This window comes from Symphodus melops, assembly GCF_947650265.1.
Source record: "Symphodus melops genome assembly, chromosome: 1".
Taxonomy (NCBI): Eukaryota; Metazoa; Chordata; class Actinopteri; order Labriformes; family Labridae; genus Symphodus; species Symphodus melops.
This window is the reverse complement of record NC_136691.1, coordinates 5,571,093-5,591,347: the sequence shown is the minus strand read 5'-3', so window position 1 is coordinate 5,591,347 and position 20,255 is coordinate 5,571,093. Positions and strand designations below refer to the sequence as shown.

The 20,255-nt window shown below is 39.3% G+C and overlaps 1 protein-coding gene across 1 annotated transcript; it reads left to right on the top strand.

Annotated features, from left to right (window-relative positions):
* Nucleotides 1-1,161: 1,161 nt before the first annotated feature.
* gpr176 (G protein-coupled receptor 176) lies at nucleotides 1,162-15,394 on the top strand. Its single transcript, XM_079352989.1, has 3 exons — nucleotides 1,162-2,011; nucleotides 9,765-10,017; nucleotides 13,210-15,394. Exons 1-3 carry the CDS (start codon nucleotides 1,774-1,776, stop codon nucleotides 14,438-14,440), a joined length of 1,722 nt encoding a protein of 573 aa, XP_079209115.1. The 5' UTR covers nucleotides 1,162-1,773; the 3' UTR covers nucleotides 14,441-15,394.
* Nucleotides 15,395-20,255: the final 4,861 nt, after the last annotated feature.

The following is a 20,255-nucleotide window of genomic DNA, read 5'->3' as shown; positions in this document are numbered from 1 at the left end:
ATTACAAAATACACAGCTGTTTGTATTTTGTTCTGCAGGAAAGCAATATTTTTACTTATTTAAGTTGACACATTTTTGTTGGATGTGTTTTACTTTGTTTTTCATGTTCATGTTGACATTGTGCTGGATGTTAATTAAACTGCCTGTGTGACATTTAGCACATGCGGATTTTTCTTTAAAATGACTTTGTTTTTGTTTTTCCATTGCAGAAAAAAATCTATATATAAATATTGTGTATCACCATTCAGCTAACAGATGTATTATGAAAGGATTTTTGGTCCGTATCCCTGAGTCCTAACTGGAACTGTCATGAACAGAGCCTGTGTGTGTCCGAACTGTCACTAATTCTACTGTAACTTAGTATACGTTCATTTATTCAATTTTAACAAGGATTTCTTTGAAGTACATCCACATACACCCACCTAACCCAGCACAAGAATTTCCATCAGGATTATTAAAGTTCTATCCTATTATCTCATCTCAGAGCCTTTAAACCCACACAGACTGATAGTTTCCACTCTAAATTAAATAAGTACACACATTTAAAGCTCCTGTAGTAAAGTTTTGGTTTGTGTTGCTTTTGGCACCCCCTGTGGGCTGATTTGGTCCTTTACATGTGTAAGTAGCATTTCAAAAATAATATTTATTCTGCTTTGTTTTCAAACATATCACTCCTGCTGAATATATTCATGGAGATTATATTGTTAAAAAAAGGGTGTTTAGGCAGAGTTTAGCACTTCCACTGACACTTACGCAGCTGCTACAGATTCAGACATAACAAGTAACCATCAAGAAAAAAGATAAATTTTGTAGCTGGTGGTCTTGTTTGCTTTTGTAGCTAATAAAATGACAGCATTCATTTCATTCAATTTTATATCCAGCTATAACGATCCTCACATGGGCTTTGAATTGTGGATTGAAAAGGGTTAGGGTTAGGATGAAGGTGTGAGGAACATGTCATTCCAGATGTGTTGTTGTTCACCACCTTATTTGCCTCCATGAAGGTTTATTCTCTGATGGGCCCACTGCCCAACAGAACTGTAGTATTGCTTAGTATGTAAATTATGTAATCTGAAATTTGGTCTCCCTCCTCTTCCTCCCTTTTCTGGCCATTCATAAGATTGTCGACTCTGTAGCAAGAGGTGGGGCTTTCTTCTCTCCTCTCCTCTCCAGTCTTGCACCTCACGCTGCGAGATGTCGCTGGGCAGGCTCTCCAACCACTCAGTCTACCAGTAAACAGCCCGTGACAGAGCGACTGGAATTGGCAGCGCGGTTAACTGCCTGACAGACGGGAGGCTTATCGTGCTGCTTTCCCGCAGGAGCTGCACGTTATTTTTTTTTTATTGTTGTCGGATTCAATGGACACTACGCAGACCGGTGTTGTTTCAGGTACTCTCGCTGTCAGAGAGCAGCATCCATTGCGCACGGACTCCAGATGCTTTGACCGTTTTCTTCCATTTATCTGCATTGGGAAAATGATGGAGCACGCAGCAAAGGATTAATTTCCGTCTGCTTTGATGATTAGGCTCTTGGGACACACTATGTTTTTTCCTCATTTTACAGACATTCCTGTCAGAAGATCTTCTCGTTGCAGGCAGCTGCACGCTTCACCTCTCCTACCTGTGCATCCTCGTTGACATAATTCGTGTATTGCAGATTTGTTTCCTTTTTTTGCATCACCTTAACAAACAAGCAGCAGTTCAGACATGCCTCTTGAACGCTGGCTTCTCACAACCCGCCTGCCCTCCTAAAGAAAATCCTCCAGAAATCGATATGGGTACCAGAAGCCGGACTGTAGAGGTTGGAGACGCAGCTGCAGCCAATTTTACGGCAGCCCACCTCAGGCTGGAGCTCCTGAACGCCTCGAGCGCTCTGATAAGGTGGGATAGCAGCACGAGCCCGCCAGCTGAAGGGACCGGGCTGCACGAGCAGGAGAGGCTCATCCGAGAGCAAGCCTACCGGGACTTCACCACCACCATCCAGGTCCTTATCCTCATTAGTTCGCTACTGGGTAAGTAGAGTTGTAACTATCACGGTGCGCATAGCCAAAGGGCCAAAAATAAAAGAGCAGACCATGTTTACTCTTATTCCTTGATTTAAAAAACATCTTTCCATACTTTATGGAGGCTCAGCAGTTTGATATCTGAATGTGGGTCAAGGGAACCTCCCTGTGGGGAAACCCTTCATGACTGAATAAAACAATCTGAGGAGATCTTGTGCAACAAATAGCCTTCCACATAAGAAATTGGTCTTTTGTACACAAGTACGACATGGGTCTGTCTGAATGATATAATGTCTTATATCTAAAACATCTACATAAAGGAGCATTTACTTCTCTATAACTTTGTTAAACTCTGTTGGGGCCCCTACAGCAAACACTCATAGGGGCCCCTAAATTGATCTCCATTATGTCTGCCTGTGTCCCAAAGCTTACTCCTCTTCCTATTTTGTCACGTCTTTTTTTCATTATACCTTACAGATAATTCTTCTTCATCTTCCTTCAGTGGCAAAGCAAATGAATGCATTTGCATTTGCGAGGAGAGTAAGTGCTCTCAGATGGAGCCCCCTTCAAGCAGGGAGGTTTCTGATTCTGTCATTGCAAAATTTGCACATTTAGAGCCACTGCCATGGGGGCACCTCTTTAGGAATCTACTTAAAAATGTTTTACACTTCCACTAATAATATGTTACTCTGCTGCTCATTAGCCACTGAGGTTGTGAAAAACATCTTGACTTTTTCCACATTTTATACCATGAGTTTTTATCCAGTACAACCTTTATTGAGGCCTTATATTATCAAAAAGAACTAAAGCTTTAAAAATAATCAACAGACCTAAAGTCATATTTTTAACAAAAGCAAGCACGAGGTGAATAGAGAGAGAGAAAGAGTGAGTGAGAAGAGCGAGAGAGCACTGTCTCAATTAGACAAATACGTTTTAAATAAGTTGGCATTTTTGTTGTCTTGAAACAGGTATCCATATAGTTACATTTTTACAAAACGATATCAAAGTTATTCACGGTCACAGTATCAGCCAAAAGGAGGAGGAGAACTAATGAGTCAAAAACCCCCCCCCCCACAATGAAGCAGTTTCATTATTTGCACCCAGAATGCACCAGTTGCATATTCTGGTCGCAGGATGGAAGCGTCACCACCTCCTCCCACTCGCTCGTGCTTCACTTTCCTGACTACCTGCTGCACTCACACATCAGCTCACCCCGACTCAACGTGAAAACATTAATTAGGAGGAAGGCCATAAAAGGTCTGGGTGGAGTTAAAAACATTGAAAGATGTACCAATTCAATCACAGTTGAACCATGCAGTGAATATGACGCAGAAGTTCCATCAATCAATTTCAGACAAAAAGAGAGAGAGGTTACGGTCTATATTGCAAAAATCAGTTGGAGTCAGTTTTGCACTGAATAAATTGTGCAGCAGTTTGCCTGCCTCTACCTTTTTGTCGCTGTCTTATTTAAACAGGTATCAGTAATGTTCGATTTTCACAAACATCCTATTGAAGTCAAACAATCTGGTATCCTGACAACTGAGATGGACACCTACACTTGAAGAAACCATAAAAGCACTTAACCCAAACTGCTTGCCAACATTTTCAGACTTTACTGCACATCATGTTTGAGGTGTAAATGTGTTTTCAAAGAATTTTGCAAGGCAGAACAAGCATTTCCTGGATCTCTTTTATTTTGTAGTTGTCGGCAGGCCAATAAAACCACATATATTTGCTACCTATAAAACAATTTGTCAGACACCTTGTTTTTATAACAGAATGTGTCTATTACCTTTTCTGACTGTGTTTTTCTGCTGCTGTGAGTTGATAATGGATGCAAAGGATCATGAATATGTTAATTAATAATTAAAAAAGTAAGCATAGACTTTTCAATGACAAAGATGCAAATGTTTTTATTTGTATTTGCTTAATATATAAGGTTAAGGTTGAGGATCCAGAGAATGATTGTCTTGGTAACCACAGCAGGTGAAGGTGTTGTAGTTTATTGTGATATTGGCAGAAACCAACCGCATTAAAGACACATTTTAATCTCCTTTCAAGCTGAATGTTTTCTGGCTCTTGGACAGATATTCCCTCTTATCTCAGGAAAAGTTCAGGCCGCCGCTGCTGTTGATGTGATGAGGGAGCTGTGTGAATTGTTGTACCACCACACCAGTCTCCGACAGTCCTGGATGTGGATCCCCCTCAATCTTTCCAAAAGGCAGAAAGATGTTTTTTTCTGCCTAAAATCGTCGCTGTACATGATGGGGATGTTTGTCATGGCTGTTTGCTTCAGCAGCTTTTCTCTGAGCACAACACACTCTCAGCCATGATTGCTTTATGCTGTCTGTGAAAGTATGGACTCAATGACAGGCTGGACTTGGAGCAGCTCACACAAACACTTCACTTTGATGAAACTGGGCAAAACGGACCAACTGAATATGTTTGTGACTCAGCACCTCCTGCTGTGCACTGCCATGTGGCAGGGTCAGAGTACGAAGACATGAACGAGTGCTAATGAAATGGCTTTTGGCAGTGAGGCTCAAACTTTGTTCTTTTCTCTATGTTATCCAAATGACTTCAGGGATGTTTCTGTGAGCTCTTTAATAAACAGCATAGATCTTTATTGAACCAGGATTTAAACATTTCAGTACTGGAAGGAATAAATAAAATCTCATACAAAAATTAATGGAATGGTTGTCAATGGAATTAGAAAATATTAAAGAGCAATGCTATAACATCTGTAAAAATATGCAAGAAATACTACAACAGTTGTTTTTCTGAGAATGATTTACTTATCTCTAGAAACAAATATCTGCATAAAAGTGCAGCTAACAATGAAATATAGATCAAACATTGAGACATCTACTTTATGCTATATGTTAAGAAAGCCAATCAGCATTCAGATTCTCCTTCTTTCTTATTTTCTTCTTCTCTTGAGAACTGACCTCATGGAAAAGTAAGACTTGGTTGGAAGCTGTATAATGCTAAACGCTAGTTTCACCAGAATTATTGAAAAAAATAAATTGTTATAAAAATATGCTGTTCAGCGTCTATCGGATGATGGTATAAGATTATTATCCATTGGTTCGATGATTGGCACATGGTAGTCTTGATTAGGTACTTTTTAAAGGTCTATTTGTATAAAGCTGACACTTGTGTAAACAGGGACAAAAGTATGTTGGATTGTCTATTCCTGGTTTTTGAAAAATGTTGATTAACCATTCTTATCCTCACCAGAAGACCTAGCAGAGTTAATGTAAAAAGATGACACAACAACAGACTATTGGATCAATGATTATTAGAAGCAGGAGTGTTGTCACTAAACACCTAAGATGAGATGTGTAACTCACCTGAATCAATGACACTCAGCTCCGGGCTGAGTGCAGGCGGCTGTCGTTTTATTTCACCTCGGCAACAAAAAAAAAGAGTCACAGCAATATCCAGAGCATGCAACTCTTGACCTGAGCATGAATACATAAAACACAGAGAGAATAAAACAATGAATAATACATCTGATGAGACTCCACAGGGCTGCCTTTGAGGTTTACATTTTCATAAATGTGTGATCATAATTCTGGAGACTGCACTTACACAGCATGAATGTAACATCATTAAGTTTAAGGTAAAAGTTGTTATGACTAGAAAAGAAAGGAAGATCAAATAAAAGCATACTTTTGTGTGCACACATATGTCACGCCTCCACCGCATAAATTAGTGCCTCTGTTCCCACCCCCTTGGTCAAAATGTAACGGCATACCTCTGGCAGGGGAGTAGGGACCATCATTATATTATATATAAAAGGGTTCAGACTTTATTATATTATGACATTGTATCAGCTTTTCTTCATCAATTCAAATATCCAACCCACCTAACATTATATTGTATTTGTGCGAGAATAAATTACCATGCAGGATGAAACAGCTTGAAGTGAGTTTTTCGGCCTCCTGTATTTATGCTAAGCTAGGCTAACAGTCTCCTCAAATGCACCAACTTTGGCATCAAATCAATCTTTTCATCTTACTCTCTGAAAGAAAGCAAATTGGTGCAATTCCCTGGAGTATCTAGCACTTCCTGTGATGTCTTTATCTATTCATTACCACTATATCATTATTTCCAAACAAAGCCCAGATCAGAGTCTTGAATGAAAATCTGATTAATGTGCCCCAGTGTGCATGGCTGCAGACTGTAATGACATCGTTGAGGAATCTGAGCACGTGGTCTATTAGTATAACTAGCTCCCTATCCTTCTGTTGTTTTCCATTCATTTAAAATGTGTTTCATTCAAACTAAAGTAACTATAACAACGCAGGAGTGCACCCAAAGAAGGTGTTAATCGTGCTAATTATCTTTCACACTTTGCTGCTACGTTTAAACACCGTTGTGTGTCTGAACTAAAACCAGCTCTGTGTTCTTACATGGCTTTTTGTATGACTTCATTTAGTTGGCATTTGTTAAGAGGAAAAAGCAATCATGTTTCATGTTTGCCCTTTCTCTCCACTGGACGCAGCGAGGATGGTCGCTAAGGTGTTCTTCGAGGGCTGGTTGAGTATTTCAGGCACAAAGGGACAAATGGATTTTACAAACAAAACAAGAACAATTATGAAAGTCCAAACGTTGTCCACATGTACTGTAGGCATTCACAATGACTTCGTTTATTTGATCAGTTAGTGACAGCTTTTAAAATATTCTCAAAAGCGACTTGTTGTGTTATTTATGTAGAATTTATAAAGCTAGAATTTGCATAATGACATGCAATTATGCAAATAAATGTTGAATACAAAAGGTTCTGTTTTAATCAAAGTCTATATAAAGTAATTAGATTCCCATCTTTAGTCCCGTCTGTTTGTTGAGGTGGAAAAATGCTTTAAAGGTGTGTAAAAGAACAATTATTTTAATGTGGAGTACTGTTCACGAGCTGTGATCCCACATTCGTCACCTGTATCGAAAAACACTATGAGGGTGTGACATCACACTACTGCAGCTTAATTAGAGAGACACTCTCACACAGCTCCTGTCTCTGAGAGCTCTCTCTCTCTCTGTGCTAAATATATACCTTCAGGGATTTTTATACACGGATAAAGATGTTGGTTTGAAGTTCAGGTTTGTTGACATTTGACCTGAAAAAGGGAAACATACGCACGGTTAAGATTGTTAGTACATGCAGAAAGGTGGACCCATAGTTTAGCTGCTTACAGGCAATGCCATAGTTGAAGTGCGCAGAAAGAGTACTTGAAATTTGAAAACACAGGTGTTTAGCTCAACGTAAGAAGCGGTCCAACAAGTGTTGTTTTGGAATATGCCGGCTATAGATGACGAGTCAGATGAGCTGGATGGGCGTGTTTCAGCAACCAATGTATTTATTCATCGCACATCAACTCCACCTCTTCACCTGTGCTTCGATTTGTTCGGAAGTTTGTTGGAAACAGCATTTCCAATTTGCCAATTTGCCATTGTTGGGCTTAATAACATCCTTTGGTGTCTTCAGTTGTGGAGACTCCATCATGGTTTGAAAGGGCACTGACACACAATGTAATGATAACGAAATGTTGCAGGATTAGACCAGATGAGTGGGTTATTTTGTAGGGCAACGACAAAGGAGCTATGTTTCAATCAGTTTGGAGGCTTGTGTCTCTTCTCTTCTCCCCTCCCCCTCTTCTCTCCTCTCTTTGTCCCTATTCTTCTCCTTATTAAAAGATGTTTTCCACAGCCTCTGCTCAAATCATTATCGCCATAAACAGACGTTACATTTTTTAACGGTGAGCCTAACTCTAACTCTGACCACAAATCGAAATGCTTTTTAGCTGTCGACAGTGCGTTTCGTGTAGTTCTTTATTTTCAACAATGACTATTTGTGCTAATTTCATTAATCCTTCAGCGTCTAATTTACAGGAAGCAGAGGCAGAGCATTAATTAGTGCTATATTAGGGTTTCCCTGAAATGCTCTGCCGTGTGTGTGTGTGTGTGTGTGTGTGTGTGTGTGTGTGTGTGTGTGTGTGTGTGTGTGTGTGTGTTACAGAAATGCTGCAGTTAGAAGCAGTAAACATGTTGTCAAAGCAGCTTCTTTCAGCTCTTTCTGAAAACCTCTCAGGAAAAATAAAAAGAAGCTCAAGCCCAATTATTCTTTTTTTAACCTTTCTGATACTTTGAGAGTGCACACTCTTTTAGCCCCAAAGCACTCATTTCCTTTCAATTGCACGTCAGCTCTCGATGACTGACTGTGACCTGTTTAGGAACATTTGCAGACATCCGATACAAATAACCTTATAAAAACATGTAATCAAAAACAATGAATCACTTTCCTCGACCGAGAACATCTTGCTCTGTTTGTGACAAAGAGAGCACAGCTAACACTCTGAGAGTAATTACGTCTTGAGAGGCTGCTGTCACATGTGTCCCTGTGTGACATGATGTCAGACTGCGCGCAGCAGGGAGTCCAAAAGTACACCTTTTTAAACCTAATTAACAGTCAACGCTGTCTCCAAATTATGGAGGGATAAAATAAAAACGCCACAGTGGATCCCCACTCGCACCTGCACTTCTTCCAAACTCATTTATTCAACCTGTCAAGAAAGAGTTTTTTCTTGCATAGATACAAATAAGTTTGTTTAAAAAGGTGTACAAATGATCAGAAAGTATTCTTCAAATAGCAGCCGTGATCGAGCATATTTAAGTTGACAGAAACATTATCATTATTAATCTGTCTATGCAACCCTTCCAACCCTTAATACATTCAATCACCGTCTCTGTGCTGGATGGAAGTTTAGTTCAGTTCAGTGTATTAGCTGGAAGGAGATCAGGGGAGAACACACCATTGATAAATTATGTATACATGTTATAACTCACATTGACAAGCAGTCACACTTCTTTCATGATAATTTGCAATTTAGAGTCTGCAGATGAATACTGAATGTTTCCTTAGGGATGCCTGGGGAACCTGAACCTTAGAGAAAGTACTAAAAGAGGACATAAAATGATCAGTGGACCTAATGTTCATGAATATTTTACTTGCTGCAGCCATTGTTTGGAGCTGTTTTTCTCCAACTTAAATTGTTGGCACTAGAATCAGATGACATTTTTCAACCAGCACCTTGCTGATTTGTATGAAAGTGATTTAAAGATGATTACTGTATCCAAACTAACATAATTGGGCTAATTCTTTGAACTAGGATTAAAAATTGAACTAGATTTTTCAAACACGTGGCTTTGCTCACATGGCTGCATTCTTGAAGAAATAACTTTATTGGTGAAAATGCTCAGCTGCGATGCTCTGCCAAATATGCTGCAGACAGTGCTGAGAGTGTTGTACATTAAGGAGTCAGAAGGTTTTCTCTACAGGACATACGATGTACAATGTTGAATAAGGTCAACCATTGTTTTCTGCATTTTATTTTCACTGGGAAAGGTTTTAATTTTGACAGTTATCTGAATTTGAATTTGCTGATATACCCCATACCCCAGTTGGCAAAAATTAAACAATTAAAAAAAAAGAAAAAAATCCATTTAGATTTTTTGTGCAGTTGGTTGCAAGTTCAAGTGTTTAATGCCAAACATTGAATCTTGATCAAACATCAAAAAAACCTACCCAGAATTCCCTTGCCCCTGGAAAGTCTCAAAATAATCCAAGAGAAAACAGCACTTGGGACTGCTCTGCTAAGAAACACTAATTTTGGTAATGCACCATCCTGCGGAGACAAAAACCAAGAAAAATGGGAGGTTTGGAAAATCAGAAAAACAAACAATGTCTTCTTCCTCCCCACAGGAAACGCCACCGTGCTGTGGTGCACCTGCTGCACGAATGTCTTTAAATCCGTCACCAACCGATTCATCAAGAACCTGGCGTGCTCGGGTATTTGTGCTGGCCTGGTGTGTGTCCCCTTCGACGTTGCACTGGGAGCCAGCCCCCGATGCTGCTGGTGGCTTCACACTCTGATGTTCTGCAAGACCATCAAGTTCCTCCACAAACTCTTCTGCTCCGTCACTGTGCTCAGCTTCACTGCCATCGCACTGGACAGGTCAGGAAACATTTACAACAGATTTTTGATGCTGTTTGTGCTTGTCTGTTTTTGTCCCTCTCTATCCAACTTTGATGCCCCAGTTTAAAGATGGCTGTCTGGTTCTGCCATTGTTGCCAAATGTATACTCACTGGGGGATTCATTTGGGTCTCTGTAAATAACAATCAAGACTTAAGACTTGGTGTATTTGCCATTTCATGCGCAAGATAAAAATGTTGTACAACCAGCCCACAGCCGCCTCAAAGAAAAGATCAGAATATAAGACACAAAATCATTTATTATTGAGAAAACTTTGGTTGGGATTTGGTGCTATATAACTTATAAAGTAGTCACCATTATTTTTCTTCAAAAAGCACAAGCTAACATTTTGTAAATAGATAAAATGAATTACTGAATTATTGATAAAAAGAATTTACTGACTTTGAGTCCACCTCTTATGAAACTAAAAGAGCACTCGTTCCTCTTAAAAGGAGTGGGGTTTTATTTGACAAAGGCCTGTGGCTACCACCCACTCTCCTAACTGGATTTTAAAGTAAGCACGAGTGGATGTTTTAAAATCACTCCTTTACCCTGTTTATCAATACATTGGTGGGTGCACTGCAGAGTTAATCTAATTCTGAAAATTGAGACGAGGAAAAGGAGCATCAAAATGGTGCCCTACTTGAGATGTTGTTTTGTAGCTGAAGAAGCCCTTTTGCTGTCTCATGCACACCCTGTGGTGTGGATGAGAGCAGTTGGGGGTGGGGGTGTGTGATGGATGAAGCATGTGTACTCCAAGATGAGTGGCCTCCCTGCAGCGCTAAAAGCTACAACTCAGAGTAGCTTAGGTGACTACTGCTGCTGCCCACATATGATATCGCTCTGTTACACGTTTTTTTTTTTTTAAGTTATGCTGATCCAACCCGTCATCAAATAAAACTTCAGTTCTAAAGCACATATGATACATGCAACTCACAAGTGCCAAAGTTAAAAAGACTGACTCATCTTGAAGCTAGCTTTCCCTCCACTAAACATCATATTTCCACTAAACATCATATTTTCCTTTTGTAATTAAAAAAAGTTTATAAACTAAACTTTTACATTTCTACTAATTTAAAATAGTTATAATAGTGCTCTTATCTTTATTGCAGAGCCTTAATGTGTCCCTGCTACTAGAGCAATAACCATGGGTGTGAGTGTCTGGTTGTTTGTTCAACACCTCTCGCCCAATGACAGCTGGGATTAGATCCAGCCCCCGCAGCCCTGAATGGGTGAAGCTGTATAGATAATGGATGGATGGATGGATGAATGGATAGTGAAAAAAATGTTCTGAGCCACCAACCAAACTAGCTGAATGCTACCACTATAAGGAAACACTTTTTTTTTGGGTTGGGCTTGTTTGCAGTTCAAATCCTAGTACAGAGGCTGTGGGAAATGGAGATCTATAATAAATTGTCTTGCCAGCTAATTTTAGGGTAAAGGATTTAATCCAGGATCTTGTGAAACAATGTAAAAACACACTGAAAGTTCTCCTTCTGTGCCATAATAGGAGGAAATTCAGTGGAATATGTCTACGTGTTCCTGTATTTAGAAGATAGCTACTAAAAGGGAAAACAAAATTAAGAAAAATGGAACTGATAACTGAAAAACAAAGTTGTCTGAAGTTGCTTTAATTTGCTCTGTATGTTCATCCTCCTGGAAGTTTGCCTTAATCACTAAAAAGAAAAGAAATGGAATAGAAAATCTATAACATTGCTATAGGACCTATACTCAGAAATACTTCATCAGCATAAAGTCACTGAACACATTAAAACAAAATTAATTTGGGTTTCATTTTTTTAAGAAGGGTATTACGGTCAGATCCTTTTTGTTTTGTACAGCCATGCTTTCACAGCTACAAAGATGATATTGCCTCCATAGCAACTGAAACAGTCAATGCTATCAAACTGATGAATTATTTATTCTAAAGGAGGCTAATCGAGACTGTTGATATACAAGCCTGCTGAAACTGCAGCAGTTACAGACACACTCTCATGCAGTCACATGTGCTGATGAAGAGACAATCCAGGGAGTCCTCCATGCAATTTTGTTTCGCTTATTATTAAGGGACAACAAACGGAGGAGCGCTGGTCTCCATAATATTATCTGTGATATGAGGAGATGTGCACATTGGAAACACTCAGCCTCATGAGGTAGCACACTGAGAGGAAAGAGGAGTGAAAACTCTTTCATCCTATTCCAATAAAATAATGAGTTTATGTGGGGACTGTTATTCCATAACCACTTGGACAATATTCTGTTGCATGTTTTAAAGGTTTTTAAAGCCTTCCAGAACACACGTGTTTTTAAAAGCAGCATTATTAGAGATACCTTTTTTATTGATAAAAAACTCATATTCATATGATATATGTTTCCTGTGTTAACTAAAACGTCTGAGTTAAACATTTCCATTAAAAAAAATCTTCAAATTGGAAGTGACCATTCCCATTAAAAGAAGTCTCTTTATTTGAATAACAGTGTTGAAAAGGCATTTGATTCAGTTTACATGGATATCCATTCGTTATACATAGATTTGGTTAACTTAATACATTTATTAAAACTATAGATTAACTTTGTGACAAATCCTTCTGCTCGGATTAACAGGTATTTATAAATTGGCTTAAGGGGCTCAAGAAGGGCATTGCATACTTTTCACAATATATCCAGAACCACTAGTTTAGTAGAGTAAAAAAAAAAGAAGCTAATACAGAGATTACCAGAAAGCGTTCAGAACATAAACTTGCATTCTATGCAGACAACATTTTGGTTTATCTATTGTAGATAACACACTCCTTTGACTCATTTGAACAACATGGTCAACTATCAGGTTACAAATCCTTGCCTATCTAGATCTAGATATCTAGATCTTATATTTTTATTTATTTTTTAGTCAATATTTAATGTTTACATTGTACAGAGAGAGCACCGTCTACTGAAGTTAAATCCCTTGTGTGTTAAACATGCCTGGCCAGTAAAGCAGATTCTGATCTACCTCCAGGAGAAACTGAGAGCAGATACCCTCTGACCTGGCACACATAGTTTATCAAATATATTTTATTTATTTTTTAAATCATCCAACAGGAACTCAGACTTTTTTTTTTCTTATCAATTTGACAAGTCGAATTTCTTCACCCTTAATTAAAGTTTCAATGTTGTATTTTCCCCATGTGTAGGTACTACTCTGTGCTGTATCCATTAGAGAGGAAAATCTCAGACGCACGATCCCGAGATCTCGTCATCTATATCTGGGTCCACGCAGCAGTGGTGAGCCTTCCAGTGTTTGCTGTGACCAACGTGACAGATGTTTACGTCACTTCGTCCTGCTCAGACGACCACGCCCGCTCTTTGGGCCACATGGTGTTTGTGTTGATCTACAACGTCACCACGGTGATCCTTCCTCTCGCCTTGGTCTTCCTCTTCATGCTTCTGATCCGCAGAGCGCTCAGTGCCAGCCAGAAGAAGAAGGTGATCATTGCAGCGCTGCGGACTCCTCAGAACAGCATTTCCATCCCGTATGTGTCGCAAAGGGAGGCTGAGCTGCATGCCACTCTTTTGGCTGTAGTGCTAGCTTTCTCTGCCTGCAGTGCCCCCTACGGAGCATTGGTGGTATATCGCACTGTTTTGGCAGACCCCAAAGAGCTCCCCATTTCTCTGTTCCTTACAGCTCTCTGGCTGCCCAAAGTCTCCCTCCTCACAAACCCACTTTTGTTCCTGACTGTGAACCGCTCAGCGCGTCACAGCTGTCTGGACCTGCTGGCCAGGATTCACAGACGATACAGCCGCCGGAATGTGGTAAGCAGCGGGGGTTTGGCCTCCCTCGGAGCAGAGGGTGTAATTGGGGAGCCAGTGGGACTAGAAACAGTCGGGAGATCAGGGAGCCAGCTTCTGGAGATGTTTAACATTGGCCAACAACAGATCTTCAGACCCTCGGAAGAGGAGGAAGAAGAAGTAGAGAATAACATCCCGTCTCAAGGACCAGGTGGATGCTCAGTCCCTAAAGAGGAACAGAAGGCTGGCTCCAGACTGGGCAGCCTCAGAGGTGAGGTGATCATCAAAAAGGAACATCTGCAGGGGACCGGAGGAGGGCTGGTCATCACAAAGGACTGCCCTCCTTCAGTCACAGCACCTCGAGGATCTCCGGTCCACACGTGTGCTTACGCCTCCTCCTCTCAGGTGGCCCCAGCAACGCCCACAGAGGCCGAGGAATCCACACAGTTTGGTTTTGGTCCCTTCGAGTTGCCCCCTCAGTGGTTACCGGAGACAAGGAACAGCAAGAAGAGGCTGCTTCCACCACTGGGGAACACACCCGAAGAGCTGATTCAGACTAAACTGCCCAAACAGAGACCCGAACGGAGAATAAGCAGGAACAACAAGGTCAGCATGATCCCTGCTGTGGATCCATAATCTATTCCTGCTGGTTACTGATCTGCAACACTGGACACAGCCCATTTACAGATGGGGGGGGGGGGCTCTTGGGGTGGCTAAATATTGATGTGTTGAGCTGCTTAGGAGATCGAGATTAGTTTATTTAAACCTTTTTACCTTTTTTGAAGTCTTCTAATTTGTCATTTTAGAAGTCCAGATTAGAAATTGTGCAGCTTTCCTATTGGAATCAAATCAATTTGATATTAAATAATTACATTGATGTAAGCTGTATGTCTGCCCGGTTCAGTTTTTAATGATCCAGCTCCGTGATTCAAAAATGCATAATTAAGATGGCAGATAAGTTTGTTAATTTCCCCCCTGTGATCGAAGTTGGTATGAGAAATAAAATGAACACACTGTGCAAATCTAATTAACCTAAAAGATGCACTGATACGTTTCCATAGCAAATAATGAACTTCCGAACAAAACCCTTTTGTAGGATAGTTATGCTGTGATTGCACTCTGTAAATGAAAACATCTCAGTGTCAGCCCATTCAGTTCTGCCTGTGTGACACTGTTTTTGTAACCACGTTTTACTCAAATGTTTGGTGTTTTATCGCCCTTTGTTGACCTTTTTCTTTAGTGTCACTGGAATATTCACATTTCTTCTAATGTGATCAATGTCATCATCTGTACGTTGAATTCAAACTGGATTTTATGCGGGAAAAAAATGCAGATGTATAGAATGCAAATACATGTTTTATAAATGTGACATTTTCAGAGTTTTTCAGAGTATGTGTTTCGCCTTGTTTTCTAAACAACAAAGATCAACCAATACACTGGAAAAAAGAGCAACATTACCAGTATGTTGATGACAACAACAAAGAAAAATTCATCCAGGCCAGGGATATTTTTAGTCCCTTTTGATGAATGATTTTTTTCTATAAATCCATTGCTCATTCAAATTATTGTAAATTAAAGCAAATAAAAAAAAACAAAAAAAAAAAACACTTTTGTTTCATAATAATGTGAAATGGCTTTCAACTTGTCTTTCCTGAGATTCTGAGTCTACCAACTCTCTATCTCCTTTGTGATGCATAATTCAAATGTAGCAGCATCATCCTGAGGCTCTAGCTGAAGTAAACAGAGCCGGGCTGCACTTCAAATATTTGTCAAGTCGTAACTCCCATAGGGGTTACCCACAACGCCTTGCCATGTCCACAAAGAGCCTGAATCTATGCTGCATCCCGTCCCATGATGTTATCAGGCAGAATTGTGCAGTCAGGCCTGATTGGAAACAGTATCCATTACTAACCTCACAGAGACACTATAGGTGACATGTTTATTTTTTAAGTATGAAAATGACTGAATGAGACTGAATACAGAAGTTGTTGATGTCAGGTATAAAGCACAGAATGAATACTTTGACCAAATTACTCATGTTCCAGATTACAAGACATTTCTTCTGTTGTGGGTTATTAAGAATACTGGCTCCGGTTCATATTTTCTGCCTGATTTGATTCAAGGCTGACAATGTTTGTCCTGCAGCCATTAAGAGCTTGACAACAGAGAAACACTGCAGAGGCTACTTCAGAAATCCTTGGATTGGTTTGCACAAAAGTGATGCGTACTGGGAGGGATCCTAGATATTCAATTGTTATAAACTGGAACCATCCTCCAGTTCTCAGTAACCCTGAAAACAGTTTTTTCTTTCAGCATCTTAATTCAACAGATGGGATTGCACTATAATCTAACTATGACTTTGTAGGTTTATGCTTTTTAGATGTTTTTAGCAATATCTGTTCAGCCAGCCAATTTACAAGCACATTACTTAAGTAATTGCTTTTATTATCCAATTTGTATCTTAATATAAAAAGATATATGTCTATCTGAATAAAAACATAAAGTCTAACATATACTGTACATACACACATCAATATTGAAGTTTGTAATAGTAACTATGGTTAAAATAAATATGTGCAACTTCAAACATAATTTTATATCAACAATAGAAACAGTATACATTTCCATTGTGTTTGCATTGTCACTGTCACAGCAGTTACCTTCAGAAAATAAGATTCTGGGTCTTTACACAGCCAAAATATCTACTTCCGTCATATTTTCTGCATTGACTTTTCAAAGAACTTAATAGTTTTTGCTGCTTCATTGGACTTTGGTCTTTTAACTGATGACGTAGAAAATGTCTAGACTTGTTAATAACAGCTCAGAGACTAACCACCTACACAAACCCTCTTAAAGTATGCATTCTGTCAGCAGCACAAACACTGGTGATCAAACATCCAGCAGCATATAACAGACCAGCTTTTAACCCTTTTTTTCTGGGGAAAAATTAATTCACCTAATTCACCTTTCCACACATTTATGGCCTTTTCTTATCTAGTCACACAAGGAGAATTTTATATAAAAGAACATTTAAGCAGCTGCGACCTAGACTGTAATGGTAAGTAAAAGTTTAATCTTCTTAGGAGTGTGTAAGAAGGAGCACATGAGCAGGAGCACAAAGTCTCTGTTTGTGATCAGCTTTGGTTTATTGTAATCTAAACAGGAATTGTCGTCAGTGGTTTTATTCTTGTCGTCATTGGTATCGTCATTGTTGTGGGTTTTCCCCCCACTGTATAATTCTCATGGATATGTGCTTTGTGGAATGGTATTGTACTCCTGGAGCAGCTTAAATCAGTGGACACAATCAACACACTTCTGAATTAGAAACCAACCGCAGTCTTTCCCTGCTTGTAATACTTCCAAAAGACTTAGGACGGACCAGTACAATATGACATTAACTTTTCAATAATCCAGCAGACGGCGCTAATGTAACACATAAACTACTAGTCCAATTGGAGAAACTATAAGAACACATTCATAAAAGAATTCTAAAAAAATCTCTCCTGGAATAAGCCTCAGCTCTTGTCATGGATACTGCAGAAGGCATCAAAAAAATGAGTCAGTTAGGTCCCTTCCTGCCATTGTGGTTAACAAAGCCACTCCTTATTGATTCAGATAGGTTGGTGCGGGACAAAAGACAAGAATCCCAGGGCGTTTTTGAGCTCAGGACTAAGCCCCAAGGAAGTGCATCAACCCCTGAAGCTATTTTTACATGGTGGTCAAAGCTGGTATTGCAGCATCACATGCTGCCATTTGGCCCAAAATAATTTTTCCCCATCAGCTTATGAAAAACACGTCTATAAACCGGCAAATAGTTTGGTTTGAGGTCAACTTAATACCTGTAAACACTTTAATGAGTACAAACTTGTACACAAATAATCCATTTTAAAATATTTTAAAATTGCATTTACGGCAATTTGAAAGAGATATTTTGTAGAGATGAACGCAGGTCAGATCCACAGGACTGTGACTCCAAGTGTGCACGCTATATGGTCCCAGTAATGGAGAAGATCTGGACAATTTGACTTTTTCTGCTTGAGCAGGCACATAATGGAAACATGAACTCTGCTAGGTATAGGATCTCTTTCATAAAACAGATTAAAATGCAACACTTACGTACATCACGTGACTCGTTATATTGCACATAAATAATAGTGATTTAATATGCTCCCCCTTATTATGCAGCAATCAAATCTAATCTTTTTTTTTTAATGCTTCAAATAACCATTTTTGTAAACAACAAGCCCACTTACTGCACTTACAAACAAACACAGCATGAAAGAGTTTCAACAACTTGATTTTCTTTTTTGTTGTTGCTATTGCTTTTGATAGCTGCAAGCAAAGGCTGATTTAATGAGCATGGTTTCTAGGCAACAGGTAACCCAGATTCTTAAGAGCAGGATCTCTCTATCATCCACAGTGTTTCTCTCACTGCTGACTTCAGACACAGAGTTGAGTTAGGACAAAAGTGAAACTAAGGTCAGCATAAAGTTACAGTGGTGTTAATGTTGAAGAACCCCGTGAAAGCAGGCTGAGGCAGAGGGAAGCAAAGGCTTTTAAAGGCCCTTAAAGTGCACGGAAAAGTACAAAGACGTCATTGCAGTCCAGTCAGTTTCTCCTTGACATAGCTGAGCTTTGTGATATTTTATCTGATTCATCATTACTTTATTTATTATTCAGCTCCTTGTTAACTCTTGGGCTGTGACTGTACCCTGGCTGGCTGATTATGTGACTAAACTTTATCTGCCTATGCAGCGAGTGAATTAAAATGCAGGTAACAGATAGAAAAAAAAAACCCTCAAAAGCAAACACACTGGTACAGTCCTGTCTCTTCGATAAACATAAAGCTAGCATGTGGATGTTGAAGGTGCCACCATACTGTTCTTTGCTAGGCCAGTAGTACAAACAAGCATGACAAATCAATTATTTACTGATATTAGGGAAAGGAGTTTATTATCACATTTTAATATTTTATGATTACTTACTTAACTTGTTTAAGTACCTTTTCCCAAGCTGAGATCTACTTTGTTGTTTTACTTTATTGCCATAACAGTTGTTTTTAAGTGAATATGGCATACACTTCTAATTTGTGCTTTGCCTGCTATCTTTTATGAAGATTTCATAGAAAATACGCAAATTACATTGTCATCCAAGAAGATAAAGAAGCACAAGATGGCATTATTATAGTATATATATAGTATAGTGTATGATATACTTTACTGCTGTAGAAATATGATACATGTTTAACTCCTAAGCAGATTGAAAAAAAAAATCATAGATATTCTAGGTTTAATATTTCAATTTTTTGCATGACTGAATGTGTTACACATCGGTCAAGGTTTTGTGTGGCCTTAATGAAACAATACAGGCTTCTCCGTCAGGAACAAGGAAGCAGTCTGAGAGCGGCGTGCAGGGAGGAGAGGCCTAATGTTCAGATTGTGACTGAAAATCTAGGGAATCACAGTCCAGTGGTTCTGCAGACTCTTGATGTTTCTTCATTACTCTGAAATTCATTTATTTCTCTAATCAGCAACACGTCACTCACTTCTGTTATTTAACACAAGGAAATTGTCATCAATATTAACCAATACCGATAAATGGGCAGATATTTTACTTTGATCTATCTCCGATCTTTGGACAAAGACACATAGACACATTTATTGCTTTTATCTCTCAAATGCAAGTAACTGGAAAGTAACTGCGCGTGTAGTTCATCAATCGGCTGCTCTTATCACCTGGCCCATTAATCAGTCAGGCTCTAATAGAATGTAAAAAACACTAAGAGGGTGGCTTAAACAACATTTAGTGTCACAGATTCAGCTGTTGTTCTTGAGTGTTTTTGTGTGGAGGTGTGAAAATGTGTGTGACAGGTGTGAACACTGTTAGTGTCAGGTTGCCTCGACTCTTACACTTGAACACATCTGTGAAGCCCGACTCGTGCACAGTTGAGTTTTTTTTGCAACACTCCATTTTCCCGATCCTGCTAATATTTTTAGAGTCGACATTTTAATTTGTCTCGGGAGCTGTGTTTTTACTCATGATGGCAACCTGAGAATAATAGTCTATGTTTCTATTTTTACAAATGAGTCAGTCAGATGTTACGCTCACACCGCTTCTCCTTTAATCAGCTTATTATCTTTTTATGCAGACAAAAGCTAGTCGGGATAATCCCTCCAGGCTCCTGTAGAGATGATGCTGAAGGTGAAGAACATTGTCATTTCTCCTCCTCACAGAGTCCCTGTTCCTCACTTCGTGACATTACATCACTGGTCATTTATCAGCAAATGGAATGTGTCATCCAGCTAATTGTGTAATTGGTGGTTTGATGTCCATTTCTTCCAATCAGCTTTGACTGTTGAACCACAACCCAGTGTATGTAACTGTTTGTACTTTAATCTATCATTAAATAAATCCCATGTGCAGAGGGTTTACATTAATCATCCCTCACAGT

Excerpts from the sequence above, each read along its gene's own strand:
- gpr176 (XM_079352989.1), top strand. The coding sequence starts at position 1,774 with ATGGGTACCAGAAGCCGGACTGTAGAGGTTGGAGACGCAGCTGCAGCC. Across the intron at positions 2,012-9,764 it reads CCTCATTAGTTCGCTACTGG|GAAACGCCACCGTGCTGTGG; the intron begins GTAAGTAGAGTT and ends TCCTCCCCACAG. Across the intron at positions 10,018-13,209 it reads ACTGCCATCGCACTGGACAG|GTACTACTCTGTGCTGTATC; the intron begins GTCAGGAAACAT and ends CCCCATGTGTAG.